The 20,482-nt window shown below is 37.8% G+C and overlaps 1 protein-coding gene across 9 annotated transcripts in view; it reads left to right on the plus strand.

Annotated features, from left to right (window-relative positions):
• Positions 1-20,482, plus strand: part of TMEM117 (transmembrane protein 117) — a 568,932-nt gene that overhangs the window by 437,608 nt on the left and 110,842 nt on the right. For all 9 annotated transcript variants that reach the window (XM_049882884.1, XM_049882881.1, XM_049882877.1 and 6 more), the window contains one exon: positions 8,130-8,289. In XM_049882884.1, the coding sequence (XP_049738841.1) occupies positions 8,130-8,289 (160 nt within the window). The remainder of the gene's footprint in view (positions 1-8,129; positions 8,290-20,482) is intronic.

A 20,482-nucleotide genomic window follows, 5' to 3' on the forward strand; every position in this document is an offset into this window, starting at 1 on the left:
AAAACTGGGCTGGTGAGTTTAAAAGACATATAGTATTAACATGCTCATTAGGGCCATCCAACCTAATTTTGTCCTGCACGGGCCTCTTTCTTAGCTCTGTAAACACTGGAGGAAGCACTATCAATGGCAATGGAGCACCTGAGCTTGATAAAGGGTAAGGAGGGTAAATAGGTTCATTTATTACTTCAGTGATTTATTGAGCACTTATGTGTCAGTCATTCTCCAATGACATTTATTAACGAATGACACAGTCTATATCCTAAGGACCTTACAGTCCTCTAGGTATTGTTTCTCCTATCACATGTTTTTAACTCCATACCTGTATTAGTTTCCTAGCGCTGCCATAACAAAGTGCTACAAAGTAGGTGTCTTTAAACAACAGAAGTCTATTGCCACAAGTCCAAATCAACATGTTGTTGGGCCATACTCCCCCTGATGTTTCTATGAGAAGATCCTTTTCTGTCTCTCCCAGTTTCTGGTAGACTTAGACATTCCTTGGCTTGCAGATGTAGCTTTACCTGGCTGCCCTCTCTCTGTCTCTTTGTGTCTCTTTTTCTTTTTTGTAATGACAACACTCAGATTGGACCAGGACCCACCCTACTCCAGTATGACCTCATGTTAACTGATAACATCTTCAAAGTAACTACTTCTTAAAAAAAAGGTCATGTTCACAGGTACCAGGAGCTAGGACTTCAGTATGTCTTTTGTGGAGACACAATTCAATCCATAACAATGCTTAAAACTGGGAAACACGAAGAGATTAAAATGGTTTCTCCTGATCAAGACCAACTATGCTGTATTCCCAGTACATCCTCAGCGCTGGCCGCAGTGCCCTCAGAGATTTCCACAGCAAATGGGGCTGAGATGATGTGTGTTATCCAAGGATGCTGAGGAATTGGAGTCCAAGTGTTGTAGAGGAAGACGTGACTTTTTCATTTAACAGATGAGGAACTGGACTCAGAGAAGGTTACTGCCAGTTAGCTACTTTTAATTGCCTCTGCATAAACAAAGGTCGGTCAGATATAGGGAGAGGAATTCAAGTCACCAAAAGAAGTATGGTCATTTTCTTTATCATGTATCAAGATTGCCAATGACCAGGTCCCCACCTAAGGTTGCAGTGCTTGGGCACTGCATAACTCCAGGGGGCATCGTTTTCATAGATTAAGATGCCTGGGGCACTGTTCACATAGATGACAATCTTCTAGGCTGTCTTAGTCATCTAGTGCTGCTGTAACAGAAATACCATATGTGGGTGGCTTTAACAAAGAGACGTTTATTCTCTCACAGTCCAGTAAGCTAGAAGTCCAAATTCAGGGAGCCAGCTCCAGGGGAAGGCTTTTTCTCTCTGTCAGCTCTGGAGGAAGGTCTTTGTCATCAGTCTTCCCTTGGCCTGGGAGCATCTCAGAGCAGGAATCTCAGGTCCAAAAGGATGTGCTCTGCTCCTGGCACTGCTTTCTTGGTGGTATGAGGTCCCCAGCTCTCTACTTGCTTCCCTTTCCTTTTATCTCTTGTAAGATAAAAGGTGGTGCAGGCCACACCCCAGAGAAACTTCCTTTACATTGGATCAGGGATGTGACCTTAGTAAGGGTGTTACAATCCCACTCTAATCTTCTTTAACATAAAATTACAATCACAAAATGGAGGACAACCACACAATACTGGGAATTATGGCCCAGCCAAATTGATACATACATTTTTGGGGGTACGTAATTCAATCCATGACACAGATGAAATGTGCTGACCCAAAGGTATCTTTCTCAGCCATCTATTTTACGGACTTCTAGAAAAATTTTTTTTTTCTTTTTTTTTTAGGAACAAGAGGAACCAAGTTATTTCTTCATTTCAATTTGTTCAGTGCTTTTTGAACTCCTGCTGTGTTCCAGGCACTTTCTTGGTGGAGCAAAGGAGAGATATAAAGATAAATAACACATAAATGTATAGTTTAATAGACAACATTACCAAAAAAAACCACTGCCATTGAATTGATTCTGACTCATAGTGACCCTATAGGACAGAGTAGAACTGCCCGATAGAGTTTCCAAGGAGCGCCTGGCAGATCTGAACTGTGGACCCCTTGGCTAGCAGCTGTAGCACTTAACCACTACACCACCAGGGTTTCCAAAAGACAACATTAGAGTTTAATAATTTTCTTTAAAAACTTCATGTCCCAGTGGAGCCACAAACAAGATGAGTTAATAACTGTATCTCCTTTCTCAGGGATCCTATCTTAGTGAATTATTCAGGTTGGTTGAGAGCTGGCAGTGGCATTTACTTAATGAAAGCCATATGGAGAAGCTGTGCTCTTCCGCTATGTCACTTGGCAAACATAACCTTTGTAATCCCTTGGTACTTCCTGATCTCAAAAGTAAGAGACCATATCCTTCTGGACTTCCTAAGGAGCAACTTTGACATCACCAGCTGGGCGAAGGGTCTGCATGAACTCACGTATTTTAGGATGAACTGGCTTGAGGACTAGAGTGGTGATTGTTTTTCTTACAGATTTGGAATGGCAACTTTGATAATTAAAACAAGCAAAATGAAAACTGTTGGCATTCTCTCATGGCCATCTGTGACTTCAGTGTGCTGGTGCTTAGTGTTCAGAGGAGACCTGGATATTTGAACTGGCCCTTGACTTTGCAATGAATATTGAAGGAAAGCATTCTTCTGCTTATGCATGCTTGTTTCATTTTTTTTTCCACTTAACATGTTTAAAAATTGTGATATTAAATCATTTTAAATTCCATTGCCATGTCACATTTCATTTTATGTATTTAGCACTTTGAAATATGAGACTATATCACAATTTTATTGTAAAATTAAATTTGCTATCTCAACACATTCATTTTTAATAAGATTCACAGATTTTTATTTTTTATGAGAAATATATGAAATATGATCTGACTTGTTTTGGTGAAGTTCCAACATTTTACCATGAGAATTGTAGCAAGAAATAAAACTGAGTTTTACTTTCTCTAAGACTTTACAATGTCATTTTTCAGCATGATAAGAAAGGAATATGGTATTCATGACTGTAATCAAAGATAATGAACATTTTGGAATATGAATAATAGTTAATATGTTAAAACACACAAAAACATATTTATTATGTTGAATCACATGAAATTGCTTTTTGGGTAGGACAAAAATGGTAAAATTTTGACAGTTTCATTTGATTCAACTTATAATGTATAGTTTGGTGATTTCTATTGCGGAGTTTTAATCAGAATGAAATTGTTTGATAGTTAACCCCAAATGATTCAGCCTTTTGTGGGTAATCCAAACCTAATGCCAATTCTTCTCTCACCTGATTTACTGCCTCCTTTCAGGCTATTTGACTACTCATTGTTGTTACTGTTGTTGTTAGATGCCATTGAGTTGGCTCCAACTCATGGTGACTTTCTATATAACAGAACTAAACGTTTCCCGATCCTGTGACATCTTCATGATTGTAATGATACATAGCTTTTTCACTGGCTAATTTTTGGAAGTAGATCACCAGGCTTTTCTTTTTAGTGTGTCTTCATCTGAAACCTCCACAGAAACCTGTCCACCATGGATGACTCTACTGGTATTTGAAGTAACAGTGGCATAGCTTCCAGCAAGTAGCAACACACAAGCCACCACAGTATAACAAACTGACAGATGGGTGGTGGAAGAAAAACCAAAACCAAACCCACTGCTGTTGAGTCGATTCTGACTCATAGCGACCATATAGGACAGAGTAGAACTGCCCGATAGAGTTTCCAAGGAGCACCTGGCAGATTCGAACTGCTGACCTCTTGGTTAGCAGCCATAGCACTTAACCACTACACCGCCAGAGTTTCCAAGATGGGTGGTGGACTACTCGGTAAATCAATCTTAAAATGGTTATGAATGGAAGAATAAAACAATATCAACAAATGTAGTTACTTAAATAGAAGTTCATAATTAAAAAAAAATCTAGAAGTTAGTATGAAGTGACGGTTAAGACTATGTATTAAACCAAGCTTTGGGATTACCTGGATTTATATACATCTGCTACTCTGTCTCTAATCATGATACATAGTAGATATTTGACTAGGCTATAAAATTAGTATGTTTTCAACAGATAATATTAAATTTTTTAAAGATTTTCTGCAAGGTTTTAGCTGAAGAGAAAAAGTGATTTGCTATGGAATGCATCCTCACTTGAAGCCAGTAGATCTAACTTCTCACCAGGCTGTGTGACACATGAAAGCTCCCTAAACTCTCTGGAGCCACTTGATTTGAGCAGTTTACCAATGACTCTTGGTGCACATAAGAATTCATACATCCTTAGCAACAATTCTGTGGCCTGCAGGCACCCACTGCAGAGACTGGGAACCATTGGGTTAGCAAAACTCTGTTAATCCCTTCTTTGTCTCGCATTCTAATTCCTATTAATCTAAGAGGTAATAGAAGTAATTGAGGAAAAAGAAATAAACTGCTGGAAATTTGAAAACATGAAAAGGAAATACTAACCGCTCAAGCTGATAATTATGAATGAGTTCTTTCCGTTTGACTGGAAAGAAACCAGAGGAGACTAGAATTGATGAGCCAGTATGTCATGCTGGCTCTCCCTGCAGCTTGAAAGGAAAATAATCCAGATAATAGTTTAATTGGATGCTACTTAAAAAGGGAAGCTGGAAATCCCCAAGAATCATGGTCCAACATAAACATCTTTTCAACCATATTGGTTAAATAAAAACTGAAAGATTTTGCATCAATGGCAGCATCCCTGAAGGTCCATTTTTGCTGCCATGAAAACTTGCTTTTATCTGTTCTCTGTAATTCCCTGTCTGTTTTACTTTTCAATGTAAAGTACTTTGGGGTGATAGTTTTTCAGTATTGTACGTATAGTGAAAAATGAACATAAACGAACTCTTCACTACAAACATAGTGACAGAAGACTTATATTCAAGTACCTCCTATGAGGGGCAGTGTGTGCAATGGTTATGAGCACAGACTGGAATGAGCTGACCTGCATAGGAATCACCTTAGGTCATTTATATCATGTATTTTATATCACTTATAAGATCTGTGACACTGAACAGGTTATTTACCCTTTCTGTGCCTCAGTTTCTACGTTGTAAATTTGGAGTGGTAATAATAGGGTTGTGGTAAGAATTATACAAGCGCATTTGTGTAAAGCACTTATACAGTGTCAGGCATATTGTAAGGGCCATGTAGCTGTAACAGTAATGTGCTACTATTAGTATTTCCTTCATAGCAGTTTTACATAAAAGTAATTGTGTTTGTGTAAGCCAGCTAACTGAATAATGGCTCTTTTAAACTGATGGTTTTGACTGAATTATCATAGCATGGTGAAGCCTATCAAGTTTTCAAGAAATGGCTAAGAAAAACCAAATGCAGTCTATTGGCTTTTGCAACTCTATCTAGATAAGGCACTGAGCATAATTTCGGAGGTGATACGACCAATTCATGTATTTTAGTCCTCTTTTTCCTTTTCTTTCTTCCATTCTCTTGAGACTTTATTTTTAGGGCTTTTACTTTGAGCTGTATGCATTCATATTTAATGATTGCCATTTTTATTCTTTTTGTAGTATTAAATATTAAATATCAGGCAGAATACCTCCTTTAATTTCCCTTTGGTGTAATAAAATGCTACTGGTAACTTTTTCTTGAGGTCTGTAGCAATACTCTTTGTCAAAACGGAAGAACGTAATAAAGCCAGGGAAACACCTATGAGGAGCTCTCAGAGCATTTGTATGTTGGATAAATGAAATACATCAAATAAAGCAAACATCCAAGAGGTGAATCAGTGCAGATTTGGTCTCAGGAAGCTTGCACACAAAAACCATTCTTGATAAATTCTAATTACCAGCGTATGTGCCAAATTATAACAAAAAGTTTTAATGATTAATTTTAATGAGTTCCTTCACAATGAGAATATTACCATGAACCACTCCTTTACAAATCTTGTAATAAATGAGGTTTCAGATTTTAACACCTAAAAATGCGCCTCTGAATGAGTGTCTGATTTTATAGTGTTAGTTTGCATATTTAGATCAGTGAAGTAACAATGGACTAGTAATTCTTACGTAATCAACCATTGTCACAAAGGGAGGATCCAGGTATCTCTTGGGGGAGGTGCAGGAGTGATATTAGAAAATTAGCCTGAAGATCACAGGCTCTGACTGATAGAATGAATGCTGCCATAGAGCTGGGGCAAGGTGTTTGGTACTCCTGCAGCCCCAGGAGTTAACTGTGTATTAGGAATGTGGGGGGTTCTGTGGAGGGGGCTGGGAGGCAAGGAAGGGGGAACTTGAGAGAACTGGGGCCCCAGTTGTTCATCAACCTACATGGCGATACCAGTGCATCCAGCTGTGTATCTACCCAAGGAAGGGTATATATACATAGCATCCTTGTGGGAAACACATTTGCGAAACCCAAAGTGATGAGGCTATACCCTTGTTACCTAAAGGAGTTTTGAAGAATAGTCAACATTTACCTGTTCTTTACGGAGGTTTTTATTCTCCTTATTGACAAAAGAAATTGTGGTGATTTCATTCAGATTTATTTAGTTTCTCAGACAAAATGTACATGTGTGTACACATACATGCACAAAACAAAACAAAACAAAATTGACTTAACCTGGAGAAAAATGTGTTTAAAATTCCACTGTTCTTATGCTTGATTATATAGAATTTGCAATTTTTTTCTATTGAATCATAATACTTATTTGGGAATTCTCCCAACTCTATTTAAATTTTTGTAAATGATCAAAGGTATTCTAAATGGTAGCAGTAGGCAACTTAGTAATTTTATTTTGAGGGTCCTGAGTTATCTTCTTTTGAGAAGTTTGCAATTTTAAAATAAAATGAATGAGTTTTAATACAGGTCTTCATTTTCCAAAAAAATTTAAATAATAACTCTTTTCTGATTATAGGGAAGAAAATCTAAGCAGGATTTCATTATATCCATTATATCAAAATATAGCCTGCTCCAAATCAGAAGTTAATGAAACGGAAACTCAAAATATTGGTTTAGAAATTTATACTCTGTACAATTAAAATGAGGATTCTAAGATAATTAATATAATTTTTTAAGTGACAAATTATAAATCAAAAACCTTTTTTTAATTGCCAGAGTGGGTATGCATTCTTCTAAGGTGTAATGTTTCCGTGTTTTCTTTTCTTTTTTTTTTCCTTTCTTTTGCCTTCTTTTTCTCTCTTTTTTCTTCCTTTAGGTGAAATTTATTTCAATATAATTGTTCTACTTTTTTCCTTTCTATAAATCAAACAATATCCAAATACCAATATAGCTCTGAAAGCAGAGAAGGAGAGGCTTAACTATGTTATGGACAATTCTCTGACAAATTACGTTTCCACCACCGACATTTCAGATCTACTTTGAACGTTAATGTGAAGGACTAATTTAAGTACTTCCTTGATTTTTTACAAAGAGCTTAAGTGATAATTGTTACAAATTTCAACAAGCACTCCTTGAATTCCACCTGTATATAATTATCCAAGATTTACAGAGACACATAAAATCCCAAGTGCCTAGTAACTTACACCAAGGAAAGGAAGCTCAGATATGGTAAGAGGCCACTAGTCCACAGGGCACCTACAATGTGTGCCCCCTGAGGAGAAGAGGCTACACTGTGGATGTTTAGAGAAAGTGACTCTATGGAGCTCGACAGGCCATGGGAATTGTGATGAGCTTGATCTAGCCCTCTCTTCTGTAGGAGGATAATGGGTTCCATGGACTTCCTCGCCATTCAGCATCTGCCTTTTGCTCTTACATATGCATGTCCATGACCATCAGTTAAACAAAACGCTTGTAATGAGAGCGACACACCAGTATTTTCTTTGTGATACATACTACACTAAACAAGGTCATTTGTACTGTTTCTGTTGTTAATTATTTGTTCCATAGTCATTTTCTTCATGTTCTTCAGGGAAAATCTTGGAAGAAATGCTATCATACTATTTTCTAATTACTTTTGAAAGAAAGCACTTAATGTACTTCTTTTCTCATTGTCTATCTGGTGAATATGTCTTAGGATACCTGGCAAGAGGTAGACATTTACTACAGCACAGATAACATGCACTGTCCACTACCTACAGAGTTCTAATGTTCTTACATGAGTGTCTTGTTTCTTGCAGGACGGTTCTGTTCACTCTGACTTCTGTAGTTGTACTTGTCATCACAACTGACTGGATCAGCTGGGACAAGCTGAATAGGGGATTTTTGCCCAGTGATGAAGTTTCCAGAGCATTCCTGGCTTCTTTCATCTTGGTCTTTGACCTCCTCATTGTGATGCAGGTAAGTGTCTTTGTATTCCCTTCCTCTCACTGAAGCCACTGTTTGTTTGCTTTGTTCTCAGTATAACAAACACTCTGCAGAGACAGGCTTCAGAAACAGAGGAGTGCGTAGTTTATAAAATTGCTATTAATAGCACCTTCTCTGATCATATTTTCAGCGTTTCAACTGGGGGTGGGAAGGAAAACCAGTTGGTCTGTTATCATGGGGGCACCAAAAATTCATCTTTTGAGCATTGCAAGGTGGGTCCCTAGAAACATACAACATGGTTGTGTTTTCTGCCAAGGCTTCAGAGTGAGAAAAAAAAAGGACAGAAAAACCAAAACAATATTAACAAAAAAAATCCTGCCATTTACTAAGTGGAAAGCTGTAGAGATGAGAATGATATAAAGCCAGCAAAACAGGGAAAGCAATTGCCAAAGCAACTCAGGGTTTTATAACAGTTGAAATGGAATGATGTAAAAAGTGCTTTTTCTGGTTATGGAAATTATCGTTTTCTTTCAGTATTCACCAGAGATCATCCCATTTTCATGTAAACAGTATTTCCTCCCTGCTTAGCAACAGAGTGTTTATACAATAGCTCATCTCTAACCAGTGTTACTTGTGTAATCTTCCGGTGTGAATGCTTTTGGGTCTTAGGAGTGTTCTTTTGAGTGGATCAGAATAAGACATTACTATTTCTTGGCACTTTATCTTGCTCATTATATACCCACCCATATGCTAAGAATTTTCTTATTGCTTTCATGAGGCAATTTTGGTTTTACCCCTCCTGAGGTATTATAAGTCACCAGAACAAAGGCTACCACTGCTGAAGGAAAAGGAAACACCATTGTATTCTGAATTTATAGGAAATTTCACAGGAGAGCAGATTGTTTTTCTCATTTCTAGAGGCAAAGAGAGGCTTTTATAAGACATTCTATGATGCTTAGAAAAAAATAATAATTTTTTTTTTTTTTTTTTTGCTGATATATCCTGAGTGTTAGTTTCAAGATGCTTCCTAGAGTGTATTATCTTTTTAATGGATGATAATTTAAAATAGATTCTAGTTTTTTAAAAAATATGTATTTGAATACATTAAATTGAATGTTATTGATGTATCATCTAAAAATTGATGTGTTTTGTTTTTTATTTCCAGTGGGGTGGTTTGCCATAGTAGAGAAAGCACTGAGCTTAGAGTCTGAAAGCATTGGCAGCTTCCAAATCTGCCTCTCATTAGCTGTAGGACCTCCTCCAGATATCTATAAAAATTTAATTTATAGCACCTCTGCAATAATGTATCGTGCATTTTCTTATGTATGGACTATTTTTATCTTATTCCATCTAATACTCCCAACTAATATACTTCCTAGTATAATATATTGTTTTGGCCAAGTGGCCTTCTGGTTTCTGTCTGAGTCCACCTTAGAGCTGAAGGCATAAGTAGTCTAGTAGACCATTGACTCTTTGAATTTCCTTAAATTTATATAGATGCGAATATAAATTTCCTGATCACTCACTACCATCTACCATATTCTGCCCTGTTTATATAAGTTTCAATTATGCTTCCAATAAGTTAAAAAAAATCCAGGACTTAAAAGGAAAAAAAAAAATGTACTAACATTGCAATTTACAGATATTATGGACTCACTCAAAAGGCACTTGATAAAAAAAGGGAGATGGAAGAAAGGAAGGATAGTCAGGATTTATACAGGCAGAGCCAGTGGCATTGGAAAGGGAAAGACATTCTAGATGAAGGAAATGGCATAAAAATATACAGTCAGTTTTTTAAAGGCTCTAGTTCAGTGAGTAGCCAGAGGACCATTTGAGTGAGGAAGGAGAGCTCATGCTGAGGAATATATCAGTTTGAACCATTCTGGCTACAAATAACAATAACCCTGCCAGGTTAGCTTAATCAAAAGAAAGGATGTATTCCTGCGTTATAAGAATGTCCCCACAGAATTAAAGAGAAGAGATGCAGTTCCATCTTAGGTACTCAGAAAAAAAGCAGGTACTAAAGTGTGACAAAGATCCCAGGCTCAGCCTTTTCTATCCCTCTTTCATTTTTGCTTTTCACTTCTGCTTTCTTTTTCTCTCTCATTTCTGCCTTTTTTTCTCTCTTACTGCCAGGCATCTTTTTCAGCTTCCCAGTTCACATGGAAGAAAAGGATCACTGCCAACACCTCAAAGAGGGACCAGCCTCTGGCTGTCAGGCCAAATTCCAAATTCCTGGGACAGGAATTGATAGTCACATGGATTGTCCTGTGCCTGTCTCTGAACTGACTCATTCTAGTAAGGGCATGGGAGGCTGCGAAGTGGGGCAATTCTAAAAAAAACGGATGGAAACGTTGGGCCTCAAAAACCAAATTTCCAGGTACCTAACACAAACGGAAAAGGGAGCCCTGGTGGTGTAGTGGTTAAGCGCTTGGCTGCCAACCGAAAGGTTAGTGATACGAACCCACCAGCTGCAACACAGGAGAAAGGTGTGGCGGTCTGCTTCTGTAAAGATTACAGCCTTGGAAACCCTGTGGGTTAGTTCTTTTCTGTCCTGTTTGGTTCTTATGAGTCGGAATCGACTCGACAGCAATGGATTAATACAAAGAAGAATGGAAAATGAGACCAAATAGTTAGCTGCCTTAGCTGTTTGTTTTATCTCTTTCCCAGCACTCAGTGAGCCAACCAAGTCTGATAATTCTTCTTTTGCTATGTCTTTTGTATTCTAATTCTTCCTTCTCATTTTCTCTACCATCATTTCAGCCCTGACTCCCCACCATACTATTGTAAAATAACCTCCTATGGAACCTTCTACCTCCAGTCTTCACCTTGTACCATATACCTTATGCGGCTCACCCTTATAACCTTCCAATCTGAAATGCCAGGTTGGACGTGTCACGTCTCAATGCTAAATGTTGTCAGTGACTCCCATTGCCAAATAAAGCTGAGACCCCTGGAGCTTTCTGTGTCAGTGCCTTTCATGGCCTGACTGCTTTTTCTCCTACGAGTCTCCTATGCACTAGCTGTATCCCAGACTAAAGTACTTGTAGCTTTGTCCTTGACCATAACATACTTATTCCCAGGATGTCTATGAGCCTCTATTTCCTCCCCAGATTGCATCTCCCTCTCCTGCTCTACTGATCTAGACTCTACCAGTGAAGACCATTTCAATTCCTCCTTCATTAAAGCCATATGATTACTTCCTTCTTAGAATGCCTCTAGCATCTTTTATCTGAACTGTAAATAGGCATTTTACTTGTTCCTGCTCCATAGAGCAGAAGTCCCTGCATGGTGCAAACCATTAACATGCTCGACTGCTAACTGTAAGGTTGGAGGTTAGCACCTCAGAAGAAAGCCCCACTGGTCTATTTCCGAAAAACCAGCCACCGAAAACCCTATGAAGCACACTTCTACTTTGACGTGTACGGCGTCTCCACGAGTCAAAATTGACTCCACGGAGACTGGTACTTCATTATAGAGTATGAACCATAGCTTATAATCTTAGGGTCCCTGGAGCTTCACTAGCACAGTTCCCTACTTGGGCAGAGGCCGGCCCAGAGTAATAATGTGAAGAGCATAAAAAAGTTGCAGGTTACACCAAGTCTCTTGTGCAAACTATGTCACCTTTTGGGAGCATCGTGTTGAAGTTCCTGGAACTAGTGCATATGACAAGAGTTAATATAAGGAAACAGAGCACTGGTAGGCATATGTATTCAAGGCATTTGAAAATGTATATTTCAAATATTCTAAGAATCCGTACCGAAATAAGGCATGATTTCATTCATTCTATATTCACATATTTCAGGTGAAAGAAAATCAGAAAAGCAGCAAATTGGTGGCTATGGGGCAAGTAGTTTCACTAAAGGGGTTGTCCCCATTAGAATCATTTAAGTGATTTAAAAGCTTTTCTAATAGTAGGAGAATCTCACCTGCACTATGGAAAGGTATTTTAATACTTGGTTAAAAAAAAAAAATATACCACCATTAGAATTTGGTGCTATTTCTGTCAAGGTTTTATTTTAACAAATGTAGGCCAATTTTGATTTATAGAAAGTATAATTATTTCTTTTATGAATATTCATGAAATGGGGTTTTTCTGCATTGATTGTTAAAATAATTTTTGTATCACATTTTTTGGGCTCTTAGTACAGTAACTGCATCCAAGGCATAACTAGATGCTGACAAAATATAACATGACTTATATAAATCACAACACATTGCTACAGGATATGACAAGTAAATTGTAAAGAAAATTTCCTTCTGAGGAAAATCTTATCTAAAATTCCATTTAATATTTATAGTCATGTCATTTGATTTTTATATATTTTTTAATTCATTACACAAGTATTTGATTTGTAGATATGTCCCACCCACCTACCTCCTCTGCTAGATAGAGGAAAACATATATCTAAGACATATAAGAGTTAGAAATACGAGGTGTTATGTAAGAAGCCAAAAAAAAAGGCCTCATAGGAGTTCACAAAAGAAAGAGGTCAGCATGTAGACCAGAATAGTAGGTGAAAGCTTCAAGGAAAAGATGAAACTGGAAAGGCAGATAGAGTTTGAAAAGGTAGAATAATGAATGAGAACACTTTTTTTTTCTTTTTCACCACCTGGGAGTAGCATTGTAAGCATCAAGATAAGAACTCAGTTTTTTCCATTAAGTTCAGAAAACATTTAGGAATTCATTCCTAGTGTACATCAGGTTCTGGGAACTGAGGACAGGAGGAAGGGAGTTTAAAGATCAGTAAGATACAGTCCACAAAGGATCTATAATTTAATAGAAAAAATGTGAGCATAAAAGTAGTGATATTTTAGGCAGACTGTCTTGAAAACCCTGGTGGTATAGTAGTTAAGTGCTACAGCTGCTAACCAAAAATGTTGGAGGTTTGAATCCACCAGGCGCTCCCTGGAAACCCTATGGGGCAGTTCTATTCTGTCCTATAGGGTCGCTATGAGTTGGAATTGACTCGACGGCAACGGGTTTGGTTTTTGGTTTGTCCTGATTATTTAGAAGAATGCTTCAGGTAGGAAGTGAGCTTCTCAACTTCTCCTACTTTCTGCATTCATTTCTCCTACTCTCAGGTTTTAAGAGAGGAAGCCTTTCTTCATAAAAATGAACATTCTGCTCTTTTCACTAGACAGGAGGGAAGAGGGAAAAAAGAAAAGGATGAGGAGAAGGAGAAAAAAGAAAAAGAGAGATGAGGAGCCAGAAAGATGAATACTGGTGGGGATGAGCTGAGGAGCCAGTAAAATTCTCCAGCCGGAATGGGAGAGATTAGGCAGTGGTGATGACCATGGAGACTGATGGAGTTACGTCTACTGTTGAGTTGCAATCTATTCTTCATTTCTCACAAGTGCTTCACATAACTGGACTCTAAGGGGTATGTGGTGGGGAAGATTAAGGTATTGAGTTTCACAATTGGATTAATGTAGTCTAGCACAAAGACAGCATCTGCTGAACAAAGAGCCCAGGAGGCAGAGGAAGCCATAGGAAGGTAAATTTCTGGGAATGCATAGGTTAGAATGGAATGGTTTTGACTTCCACTGGCTGTGCAATTAGTGGGAGCCCAAAGCTAATTTTGCCTAGTTGTCTAGCTGTCATCTGAATTTTAAAGCAAGGTGGTTAAGAGTGTGAGCTCTAAACTGAGACTTCCAGGGTTCAAATCCTGGCTCTGCCACTTACTAGCTTTGCGACTTTGAGATTAAGTGCTTATTATTCTGGGATAATAATAATATTCTACTTGTTAGGGTTAGCATAAGGCTTATAATTGCTTAGAACTGTCCCTGACACATAGTGAGTACTACAAACATGTTAGCTATTTCAACAATAAGTGAGGATGCTAATATCATTGTGTGTGAGTTTTAATACTACTTAAAGTTTTTTTTTAAAGTTAGAGGAGTAGGCTGAAGACACGGTATTGAAGAGCTTAAAAAGGTCTTTGAAGTATAGATTGTCTCTGATTTATGACAGGTTTCTGTTCTGATGACTCAGTTCTGACATAAGTCAGATACCTCATTTTTTTTAGTTTTCATTATTATTGCCTTTTATAATCAATATCTTTATAAATCCAATCTTTGTCTTTCAGAGCTGGAAATATTACATATAAACTTATAAAAAAACTTATAGATATATTTTTATACATACTTACATAAAAAATTACACAAACCATAAAAATTTACTCTGACAACAAAAAAGAGTTGGACAACATTGGCATTTTGTCAGTTGTGGAGGGTTCTGGATCATCTGAATTATCCCTGGTAATGGGGATGCCATTTCCAGTGAGAAAATTAGTGAGAATTGTCTTTATGGTCCTTTTCTTTTTTATTTGTATCTTTTGCAGGAACATCTCACTACTTCCTGAATCTGCCTATCAAATTTAGCAAAACAATCAGCACTAAGGTCCATATTTTCAAGCCACTGAAGCTCATGCTGATTTAGTTTAGAAAAAACTTCAGTTAATCCTTTCACTGTAAAATTTTTTGACAACTTATTTCCTTCCTCTTCCTCATTATTTCTTTCTTCTTAAGCATTTCTTTCCTATTCAAAATCCATTAAGTCCTGATCTGCCAATTCCCCTTCTTTGTGATCTGTTCCACATCATCAATGTCAAGTTCCAAATTCAGCGTTCTTCCCACATGAACGATTTTTCCACCTATCTCTTCCAACATATTATCCTAATCAAATGCTTAGAGCATGTTCACATAACTCAGCAATTTCTTCCTTAGCCCCTGCATGCATTTTCCTGTAACTTCCTCCCAGGAAGATGCAATATTCCAGATACACTGATGGTCTTAAGTGTGGTTCATTGTGACTTGCATATGTCTTAGGTTGGGTACTCCCTGTACTTGTGTTTTTATCCTAAGGGTAACGGTGAGCCAATCAGGGTTATAAGCTATAAATGATAGAAACTAATGGCTGCCTGAGACAATTTTACTTTAAAAGTTGAGAATTATTTAAAAAGAGGGGAACTAGGAGGAGGGAGTCAAGTTTACATGATTAGTATGGCATTTTGTACATGGAGTGTTAAGGGCTTGACTAGTGTCATGGCAATAGGAATAAACATAAGATGTGTATTATTTAAAATGGAAATAGCAGTACTTGCTGATGCGTATATTGGAGGGGAGAAAGGGAATTAGTCAAGGAGACTGTTATAGCATCATTACCCAAAAAAAAACCCAGTGCCGTCGAGTCAATTCCGACTCATAGCTACCCTATAGGACAGAGTAGAACTGCCCTGTAGAGTTTCCAAGGAGCACCTGGCAGATTCGAACTGCCAACCCTTTGGTTAGCAGCTGTAGCACTTAACCACTACACCACCAGAGTTTCCATAGCATCATTAAAAATGTGATTATTTACCCTACCACTTTGTGAGCTCCTTGAAGTGCAGGTCATGTCTTACCCACTTTCATATATTCAGTATCTTGTAGGGTTCCTATGACATAATAGATATTTTTAAATTTATTGACTAAATGAGCTAGTACAAGATCCCAAGCCATAGATTGAAATAATGGTGGACCATTGACTAAAACCAAGAAATTTAGAAATATGTGGTTTAGGAGAAAATGTAAGAAGTCTGGATTTAGGCATGTTGAGCTGAGATGATGTAAAGATATCCAAGGTGGAAATGTTCAGTAGATATTTGGGATAAAAAATTGTAAAATGGGTGATAGACCCAGTATATGGACAAATATAGATATATGCATAGATATATACACACACATACACATATCTATACGTTTACCAACTATATATATGTGTGTATATGTACATATTAGATTTATGTGCATTGACTTGATGAAAGAAGCCCTCTAGAGGGGAGGCTGTTAAAGAAAAGAAGGAAGGTTCAAGGCATAAGTTTTGGGGAATCCCCCCACTGTTGATACATCTTTTAAATGCTTCTCTTTACTGTAATTTATCTAAGTACCTGTCTGTTACCTCCTGGAACATGTGAGCTCCTCAAGGGGAAGAAATGTGTTTTATCAATTTTTTTCATCCCTAAAGCTAGCTCGTGTCTGGTGCATTACAGTTTTACCATAAATATTTTGCCGAGTGAAAGAATAAATAAAGTAACAAACAGCATAATTTTTCAAGAGCCAAAGAGCATGAGATTTTTCAAGGAGTTAAAATGTTTACCAACAGCAGGAGAATGAACCATCAATAACATTAGATTAGGTCATTTCCACTGAAGTATGACCTTATAGTAATTAAATATCCAAATAAAAATCTGAGTAAATTGCACAGTTAAGTGTTAAAAAGGACTCTTTGGTCTAGTTGAGAAGCACTTGGAGAGAAGTGATATTTCCTGAAAAGCAATTCTTAGTGCACTGAAAAATAGTTATGAAAACAGCATTCTACAAATATTTCACTGTGTAACAGATTTAAAGTGTGTTTTTTTGTTGTTGAGTATGTGGCTCTCAGAAGTTAGGTAGACTAGTTACAACACAGACATTATAACTCTTGGTAGACTGTATTTTAAATCCCAATTGACCTGGCTTTAACACGGTACTTTTGTGGAGGTCACTGTTGCTGAAAGTGAAATCAATCACTTCAGAACATAGGGCAGAGTAACAAGCAAAACCTATTTTAACTAAATAGCCATGGTGTTTTGACAGGTTGGCATATATTTTCAGGATAAACTATTCTTACTGATTTTGTTTACAGGCTACTTAGAAAGAAAAGGTTGTTTAAATGTCTGTCCACCAGATTTAACATGTTCTTGAGCTTTGGAAATACTTTTTATAACTTCCTTCAAAATATTTTGAAGAACTCACTGGATTTATTGAGGCTAATGGAGTCACAGAGACTATGGCCCTGAGTTTCTCTTCAAATCTCAAAATTATCCCCTGAAGTCACCTGTAAACTAAGTAACAGTTCAGCCCAAAGAGTAAAGATTATCACCCTTAAGTATTGTGTTTGTTTAGAAAAATTATCTATATGAGACCTAAAGGTCAACAGCTATTTGAAAGCATAGATGCGAAGGTTGGGGCCAAGGAAATTAAGTAAATGGAAGTGAAAGTAGAACAGAACTAATGAGAATGTAGACACAACATGAAGAATATAGCCACTGTCACTGATCATTATGTCTAGAATCTGTGGAATGGAAGTGGGTTTTGCTATGTATATTTTCACCAAAAATAAATTAAATAAAAAAATATTTTGAGGAAATATTTTAAACTCTTGTTCACACTTGTTTTACATCTTCACTTTTCTTACTTGAGAGTTATATTCCTTTTAAAGCAGTAGTGATGATTTCTGTTATAGTTCCCAAGTGATGACACATAGAAAAGGGCTTATGATTTAAGAAACATCAGGATTAACTAAAAATGCCTGCTTTCTTCAAGGAATGTGCCTAAAAAGTTGAATCTCAACTTTTTTTACTATCGCTATTCTGTGCTGATATCACTGCTGGTCCAGCGGGGAGACAGACACTTCAAGTAAAATTATGGAGGGGAACACCAATATATTTATTAGCAGTCCCAGCAGTTAACCTCCAGATAGTAGACAGACTTACCACAGTGAGTCTTGTAAATTAACCATGACTGAGTCCAGCCAAGTGGACAGTCTGCAGGAGGTGCCAGGGAGGATGTCTTGGCAGGTGGCTCATGGTATCAGGGGAATTTGACATAAGGTAATAGGTGAGCTGGAAGCATCAGGGTTATCAGGCAGCAAATTTTAGAATGTAAATTTGGTCCTGCGCCATCCTCACAATCACTGGTGTGTTTGAACCCACTGTTGCAGCTACTGTGTCAGTCCATCTCGTAGAGAGTCTTTCTCTTTTTGCTGACCCTCTACTTTCCCAAGCATAATATCCTTCTCCCCCCACAGTTTGTCCTACTGCAAGGGCTTGCATGTTGCTGTGATCCTGGAAGCTATGCCACCAGTATTCAGATACCAGCTGGGTCACCCATGGAGGTCAGGTTTCAGCTGAGCTTCCAGAATAAGACAGACTAAAAAAAAAAAAGAAAAAGGAAGAAGGACCTGGTAGTCTACTTCTGAAAAGCATTAGCCAGTAAAAACCTTATGAATAACAACGGAACATTGTCCGATATAGTGCTGGAAGTTGAGCCCTCCAGGTTGGAAGGCACCCAAAAGACGACTGGGGAAGAGCTGCCTCCTCAAAGTAGAGTTGACCTTAAAGATGTGGATGGAGTAAAACTTTTGGGACCTTCATTTGCTGACGTGGCATGACTCAAAATGAGAAGAAACAGCTGCAAACATCCATTAATAATCAGAGCCTGAAATGTACGAAGTATGAATCTAGGAAAACTGGAAATCATCAAAAATGAAATGGAACACATAAACATTGATATCCTAGGCATTAGTGAGCTGAAATGCACTGGTATTGACCATTTTGAACTGGACAATCATAGAGTCTACTGCGCTGGGAATGACAACTTGAAGAGGAATGGTGTTGCATTCATCATCAAAAAGAATATTTCAAGATCTATCCTGCAGTACAATGCTGTCAGTGATGGGATAATACCCATACGCCTACAAGGAAGACCAATTAATACGACTGTTATTCAAATTTACGCACCAACCACTAGGGCCAAAGATGAAGAAATAGAAGATTTTTATAAGCTGCTGCATTCTGAAATTGATCAAACATGCACTCAAGGTGCATTGATAATTACTGGTGATTTTAATGCAAAAGTTGGAAACAAAGAAGAAGGATCAGTAGTTGGAAAATATGGCCTTGGTGACAGAAACAATGCTGGAGATCGAATGATAGAATTTTGCAAGACCAACGACTTCTTCATTGCAGATACCTTCTTTCACCAACATAAACGGCGACTATACACATGGACCTCACCAGATGGAACACACAGAAATCAAATTGACTACATCTGGGAAAACTCAATATCATCAGTCAGAACAAGGCCAAGGGCTGACTGTGGAACAGATCATCAATTGCTCATATGCAAGTTCAAGTTGAAACTGAAGAAAATCAGAGCAAGTGCACGAGAGCCAAAATATGACCTTGAGTATATCCCATCTGAATTTAGAGACCATCTGAAGAATAGATTTGATGCATTGAACACTAGTGACCGAAGACCAGACGAGTTGTGGAATGACATCAAGGACATCATCCATGAAGAAAGCAAGAGGTCGTTGAAAAGACAGGAAAGAAAGAAAAGACCAAGATGGATGTCAGAGGAACTCTGAAACTTGCTCTTGACCGTCGAGCAGCTAAAGCAAAAGGAAGAAATGATGAAGTAAAAGAACTGAATGGAAGATTTCAAAGGGCAGCTAGAGAAAACAACATAAAGTATTATCATGACACGTGCAATGAGCTGGAGATGGAAAAGCAAAAGGGAAGAACACACTTGGCGTTCCTCAAGCTGAAAGAACTGAAGAAAAAATTCAAGCCTCGAGTTGCAATAGTGAAGGCTTCTATGGGGAAAATATTAAACAACACAGGAAGCATCAAAAGAAGATAGAAAAAATACACAGAGTCATTATACCAAAAAGAATTAGTCGATGTTCAACCATTTCAAGAGGTGGCATATGATCAGGAACCGATGGTACTGAAGGAAGAAGTCCAAGCTGCTCTGAAGGCATTGGCGAAAAACAAGGCTTCAGGAATTGATGGAATATCAACTGAAATGTTTCAACAAACAGATACAGTGCTGGAGGTGCTCACTCGTCTATGCCAAGAAATATGGAAGACAGTTTCCTGGCCAAATGACTGGAGAATATCCATATTTATGTCTATTCCCAAGAAAGGTGATCCAACCAAATGTGGAAATTACAGAACAATATCGTTAATATCACACGCAAGCAAAATTCTGCTGAAGATCATTCAAAAATGACTACAGCAGTATATGGACAGGGAGCTGCCAGAAATTCAGGCTGGTTTCAGAAGAGGACGTGGAACCAGGGATATCATTGCTGATGTCAGATGGATCCTGGCTGAAAGCAGAGAATACCAGAAGGATGTTTACCTGTGTTCTATTGACTATGCAAAGGCATTCAACTGTGTGGATCATAACAAACTATGGATAATACTTCGAAGAATGGGAATTCCAGAACACTTAATTGTGCTCATGAGGAACCTTTACATAGATCAAGAGGCAGTTGTTCGGACACAGTAAGGGGATACTGATTGGTTTAAAGTCAGGAAAGGTGTGCGTCAGGGTTGTACTCTGTCACCATACCTATTAAATCTGTATGCTCAGCAAATAATACGAGAAGCTGGACTATATGAAGAAGAACTGGGCA

The sequence above is a fragment of the Elephas maximus genome, chromosome 4 (assembly GCF_024166365.1).
Source record: "Elephas maximus indicus isolate mEleMax1 chromosome 4, mEleMax1 primary haplotype, whole genome shotgun sequence".
Lineage (NCBI taxonomy): Eukaryota > Metazoa > Chordata > Mammalia > Proboscidea > Elephantidae > Elephas > Elephas maximus.